This window comes from Hippoglossus hippoglossus, chromosome 15 (genome assembly GCF_009819705.1).
Source record: "Hippoglossus hippoglossus isolate fHipHip1 chromosome 15, fHipHip1.pri, whole genome shotgun sequence".
Taxonomy (NCBI): domain Eukaryota; kingdom Metazoa; phylum Chordata; class Actinopteri; order Pleuronectiformes; family Pleuronectidae; genus Hippoglossus; species Hippoglossus hippoglossus.
In genome coordinates, this window is record NC_047165.1 from 8,839,703 (window position 1) to 8,845,678 (window position 5,976).

The 5,976-nt window shown below is 44.2% G+C and overlaps 2 protein-coding genes across 2 annotated transcripts in view; one reads left to right on the top strand and one right to left on the bottom strand.

The window, feature by feature from the left end:
• Nucleotides 1–421: 421 nt before the first annotated feature.
• ppp2r2d (protein phosphatase 2, regulatory subunit B, delta) lies at nucleotides 422–5,303 on the top strand. The gene is made up of 10 exons (XM_034608463.1): nucleotides 422–702; nucleotides 924–998; nucleotides 1,492–1,589; nucleotides 1,704–1,869; nucleotides 1,970–2,082; nucleotides 2,168–2,345; nucleotides 2,456–2,620; nucleotides 2,777–2,946; nucleotides 3,411–3,502; nucleotides 3,597–5,303. The coding sequence occupies exons 1-10, from the start codon at nucleotides 696–698 to the stop codon at nucleotides 3,874–3,876; spliced, it is 1,344 nt and encodes a 447-aa protein (XP_034464354.1). The 5' UTR covers nucleotides 422–695; the 3' UTR covers nucleotides 3,877–5,303.
• Nucleotides 5,304–5,377: 74 nt separating this feature from the next.
• bnip4 (BCL2 interacting protein 4) overlaps nucleotides 5,378–5,976 on the bottom strand; it is a 4,012-nt gene continuing 3,413 nt past the window's right edge. Inside the window, exon 6 of the mRNA XM_034608464.1 lies at nucleotides 5,378–5,941. Within this exon, the coding sequence (XP_034464355.1) occupies nucleotides 5,899–5,941 (43 nt within the window). The 3' untranslated portion in view covers nucleotides 5,378–5,898. The remainder of the gene's footprint in view (nucleotides 5,942–5,976) is intronic.

Sequence of the window (5,976 nt, forward strand, 5' to 3'; positions counted from 1 at the left end):
AAACAAAGCTTGGGTGCCTCTATATTTTAAAGGGGTTAAGACGCACTTCACTTCTAATAGCCACAATAACAAAACCATTTTTAAAAAGACAAAATTAAGTTTGATCAAGCCTGTAAATTGTAGTAAACATAAGTTCATCCCTACAAAGACCTCATCAGTCATCCATATGATACAAATCCCATGTATGACACTTAACTGACCTATAAACACGAGAAAAACAGGAGGTTCCATTGCATGTGTGTTTTTGTTTGTCCTGGATTTATTGTGCTTCAGCTGTTATGCCTGCACCCAGATGTGTCACATGTGCCACCACCACCACCCCCCCATCAAAGCACAGCTGGCCTGACTCTAAACAGGCTAAACATGTCGGGTTTTTTTTTTTAAACACGTAAAGCAGCAGAGTTAAAAGGTGTAAACAGGACGAGCAGGCGCTGGATGCAGATCTGATGAAACGATGCTCGGGAGGATGGAGGCAGCCAGGATGTGGCATGCGTGCATGACGTCATTTCTCCATGTACCGTGCGCCATTTTGGAAGCAAAAAAAAAAAAAAAAAATCACGGATAATTTCCGTGGTCCCTGACAGATCCGAGTCCTCACACTGATTGTGGATGCTATCTGTCCCCCTCCGCGGAGAGCTGCGCTGTGCGATCGGGCTGTTGGACGCGGTGTTCAGCCAGAGCTGCTAAATGAAGCAATGGCGGGTAAGCTGCTTTGTGAAGGGGGAGAGGGGAGAAGAAGGATCCACCTCACTTGGTGTGTGTGATGGCCCTGAATACTGCAAGTTAGCCTAGCCGAGGCTAGCGCTGGCGAGCTAACGGTGCTAGTTGTCAAACTGTGTCGCTGTCGCGGGGGTCGCTGCCGCCGCCGAGCGAAGCCCGAGCCGCGCACCCCGAACTGACGCTGTGCTCTCTCTCCTCCACAGGGGTTGCAGGAGGTAATGATTTCCAGTGGTGTTTCTCTCAAGTGAAAGGAGCGATAGATGAGGATGTTGCGGAAGGTACGTGGCTAACGCTAGCTTGGCAGGCTAAGGGGCTACATCGCTGGGGCAAGCTAGCTAGGTGGTGTGATGGTGATGATGCTGTGTGTGCGCTTCACATGAGATGCACGTTAGCTGGATGCTCGGGTGTGATTGAGTACGAGTACGGCTGTCGTGAGTGTGTTTGTGGATCGGCTGCACAAAACGCCCTTTCCCCCTGTAAGTGACTGCACCGCTAGCTAGCACTGTATGCTAGCTGGCGGCTAAGCTATTAAAGGGGAGCGACCGTGTCCATGACGTCAATGTGCTGCGTCCATAAATTGTCCGAGTGACATCATGCGTGTTTTCATTCATTCACACATGAACGGGTGCGTGTTGTTTGTTGTGTGTCGTGCGTGTGCTTGTCACGTTCCCCATGAACTCAAAATGAATTAGCTGGATTCAGCATCATGTGAAAGAAGCATCATGGAGGAAGCTGAGCTGTGAGGTCTGACTCATGTGTGTCCATTTCCAGCTGACATTATCTCTACTGTGGAGTTCAACTACTCTGGAGAGCTGCTCGCGACTGGAGACAAAGGAGGCAGAGTAGTGATATTTCAACATGAACAGGAGGTGAGATCCCACACGACACACAAGGTTCACCTTCGTGTCACAAGTCACGTCCGGACTCTGTGTGTCTGCAGCATGATGTTGACACTTTGTTTTCCATGTGTTTTCTTCTTTCAGTCCAAGAATCGTCCGCACCTGCGCGGGGAGTACAACGTCTATAGCACTTTTCAGAGTCACGAGCCAGAATTTGACTACTTGAAAAGTTTAGAAATCGAGGAAAAGATTAATAAAATTAGATGGCTACCCCAACAAAATGCTGCTCACTTTCTACTTTCGACAAATGGTAAGAGTTCGATTTGTTTTCTTGACGTGACATCAGAGTTTCAAAGTGTCTCTCCATCACGTTGTTTAACCTGTAAAATTCCCAACTTTGTTCCTGTCAGATAAAACTATCAAATTGTGGAAAATAAGTGAAAGAGATAAACGGGCAGAAGGTTACAACCTGAAAGATGAAGATGGACGACTCAGAGACCCCTTTAGAATCAGCTCCTTACGGGTACGTAACCTGTCTTGCATATGAACATGGCTTTTAGAGGGTTTTATAAAATCTCGTCCTAACGGTGCGTGTTGCATGTCTCCAGGTACCAGTGCTGATGCCAATGGATCTCATGGTAGAAGCAAGCCCACGGAGGATCTTTGCAAATGCGCACACCTATCACATTAATTCCATTTCTGTAAATAGTGATCATGAAACGTACCTCTCCGCAGACGACCTAAGAATAAATCTATGGCACATGGAAATCACAGACAGAAGTTTTAGTATCCTTTTCCCTCTCCAGAAAGGAGACAGTAGATATGTTGTCAATATGTCTTTGCACAGTGTCGTGGTGAAACATAAGCCTGGAAGTTCCTTAACAGCGTGTTCCCAGATATTGTAGACATCAAGCCTGCCAACATGGAGGAACTGACAGAAGTAATCACAGCTGCTGAGTGCCATCCACACCAATGCAATGTTTTTGTGTACAGCAGTAGCAAAGGCACCATCCGCCTGTGTGACATGCGAGCGGCGGCACTCTGCGATCGGCACTCAAAGTGTGAGTAGCTCAACTGGGACACTGCAGTGTTTAATCAATTAACTATTTGATTGGTGGTAAAGCAATTTGTTTACGGATTGCGTTCAGGTTTTTTTAATCCCCATCCTGAGGATTTATTTGAAATAACATTTGATTTGTTTTGTTTTTCTTTTGAAGTCTTTGAGGAGCCAGAGGATCCGAGCAGCCGATCCTTTTTCTCTGAGATAATCTCCTCCATCTCGGACGTGAAGTTCAGTCACAGCGGACGCTACATGATGACACGTGACTACCTCTCCGTCAAAGTTTGGGACCTCAACATGGAGAACAGGCCAGTGGAGACGTATCAGGTGCATAGACATTTTTATACAGTGACTTTCAAATGCAACTGTTCAAGTGACAACTAAGAGAAGCTCTCCTTAATGCAATATTTATCTTATATGAGTGGAAAAACACGAAATGGTCGTTCTGTGTTCAAGCCTTTTTAACAGTGTCATTTCGACTACATGTTAGTATTTCCCCCAAAGAATATAATAATGTCTGGTGTGCTGCTGTGTAGCTGTAGCTGTTAATGTTTATTCCTAATTTCAAATATATTTAAATTCACATCTATGAAATGAAAAGATACAGAAGTAAATATGATCCAATTGATGAATGACATGCATGCTCCTAGTGACTCACAAAAATAGTCACCTCAGGTGTGTTTGTTTAATCTAAGAGCAGTTGTGTTAAACCAGAGCATTTCCTGTGTTTGTGTGTGTCTATTTATTTAGTGATTCGAGACATGAGGCTCAAGTCCTTTGCTTTCTTTCAGGTCCATGAATACCTTCGCAGTAAGCTCTGCTCCTTGTATGAAAACGACTGCATCTTCGACAAGTTTGAGTGCTGCTGGAATGGCAGTGACAGGTCTGTGTTCTTGTATTTCCCTCACTATGATACATCTGATATATGGCACTTTTATAGCATGTCATGTTAATCAGTGTCCTCTTTTGTCCATCAGTGCCATCATGACCGGCTCCTACAACAATTTCTTCAGAATGTTTGACCGCAACACCAGGCGGGACATCACACTGGAGGCGTCCCGGGAGAGCAGCAAACCGCGGGCCACGCTCAAACCCCGCAAAGTGTCCACCGGCGGCAAGAGGAAGAAGGATGAGATCAGCGTGGACAGCCTGGACTTCAACAAGAAGATCCTCCACACTGCCTGGCACCCCAAAGATAACGTGATAGCTGTGGCAGCCACCAACAACTTGTACATTTTCCAGGACAAAATCAACTAGAAGATTTGGGGCTCCCGAGGATAGGGCTTTTACCGTACCTGTGTAGTTAAGCCTACTACTTGTCTATCTGTATAAGAAGAAACAGCCTCGTTGTCCTCCTGGTGAAGAATTCGAAAGCACGTGTCTACTTTTTTTGCCACAGGAGGTTGATCCATAGGCCTGTTTTATTTTGAGTCTGAGCTTAGGTTGTTTTTGCCTTCGGCACCAGGGCAATCAACATGCCCCCCTGACCCAGAAAGCCCAATTCGGGTCTAATTGACGGAATGGCACTCCCTAGAGGTCAAACTCTTGAACGTTGGTGTTTGTGTTGACATTTTAAGCCTTCATTTCATGATTTAACAGCAGAACTCTCGGAAGCCCTTAAAATGACGTCTTGTCAGAGTTGTAACATCATTTCAAAGATTTCGGGCCCTCTGAAGCACGGATTAATGGCCAATAAGCCTAACTGTAACATTCCCCCATTGGTCATGTATTCAGGCCAAACTACTGGTGGAAGAGGCCCTGAATTTGGAAAGTGGACTTGTTTCTTTTCTCCCCCCCTCCCTCCTCTTACTTTACCCCCTCCCCTGTCAATACGGTGACATAATTTCACTCACTGTATCTACTCAAGTACACCTTGTCATCCACATAATAAAAGAAACTAAAACTACAGATGTGTTTTTAAATTTAGATGTATTAAAACATGTTTATTGCTTTGCATGTTTTTATGTTGTAGAGAGGTGGACAAATGTTCAGTCAGACCACTGTCTTTTAATTTTTTTGGAGCAGATCTCAAGCAAACTTGTGACGGAAATACGCTTTTGGGGGGGCTGCCAGTTTCAGAACCACTGTTGGAGACAACCAATGAGGTGTTTGTGTCGAGAGATTCATTTTCTAGTTTTTGACCATGTTTTAGGATGCAGGCCGGAAACGTCATGGCACAAGATGGGGCCCAGGACAAAGGGAATCTGCAGCCTTAATACCTACTTCGATCAGTGACAGCTACAAGTTTATGTCCCCAAACGTTTTACAAACCTCATGTGCATTATTTGTAAATCCTATTTTATAGTTATGTCCTCATATACTGCTGCTATAGGTGGCTGTCTATGAAAAACACAGAGGAAAAATTGCACACTGTACAGTTTGTGACAGAGTGCCTCCGAATCATGTAACGAGTAGGAAAATTCAGACAGGCCTCATACATGTGCCCTTATTCATTTATTATTAGGGATGTCACCCAAAATTTGAGCCGCGTATTGCAAATGTGGATCTTATCTCCGTAGTTGTGAATGCCGAAATGAAAGTTGACTACACGAAACATATACTGATGACATTAAAAACAAACACATAATAATGCATTGTCTTTGTCCATTGATTCCTAACATGGTGGCAATGTATTCACTTGTTTATTATTTTTGACCAAAGTTCAATAAAATTTTAATTGTGTTCATCTGCATGTGATCCTCTCCTTTGACAAGTCAGTTCCATGTTGTGTGCGTAACAGTCATCAGCGGCCACTGAGTACGTGTGTTTCCAGCTTTTATTGTGAACGTTGAACAAAATGGACCACAGTTGTGCATAGAAAGTTAACATTTGATTTTCTGCAGTTTACAGTTGCATGGATTGGGAAATCGTTGATAAAAGCTCTGTCTCTCAAACTCTGAGCTAATTAAAAAATGTTTATCCACACCCTGATCTGAAAATTTACAAATAAAATGAAAATTCCTCCTCAAGTGAATTCTCATTGCAATAAGAAAAAAAAAAAAGACAATGGCGAACAATATATATCAGCTCCCTAATTTGCAGATTTAAGGAGCAGGAAGCAGCAGTCGTCTCCAGGCCGGGACGACCAGCAAGCGGCAGATGATTGGTCAGTGTTGTGTTCAGGTGTCAGAAGCCACAGACAGCAAAGACAGATCCTTTCCTCTCCTAGGGGCCGCATGAGGCTCTCAAATCACATGGCCACATCTCCCTAGATCTTCCAAAAGCTCCCATTTTAAGGCATGCCAAGATGGTCACATCAAGGTGACACCACACTTCTACTTAGTAGGTGTTGTGGGAGGTTATACGCTTCCCAATGTATATCCTGAAAAAGGAAACATAAACGCAGAGAATTAAATG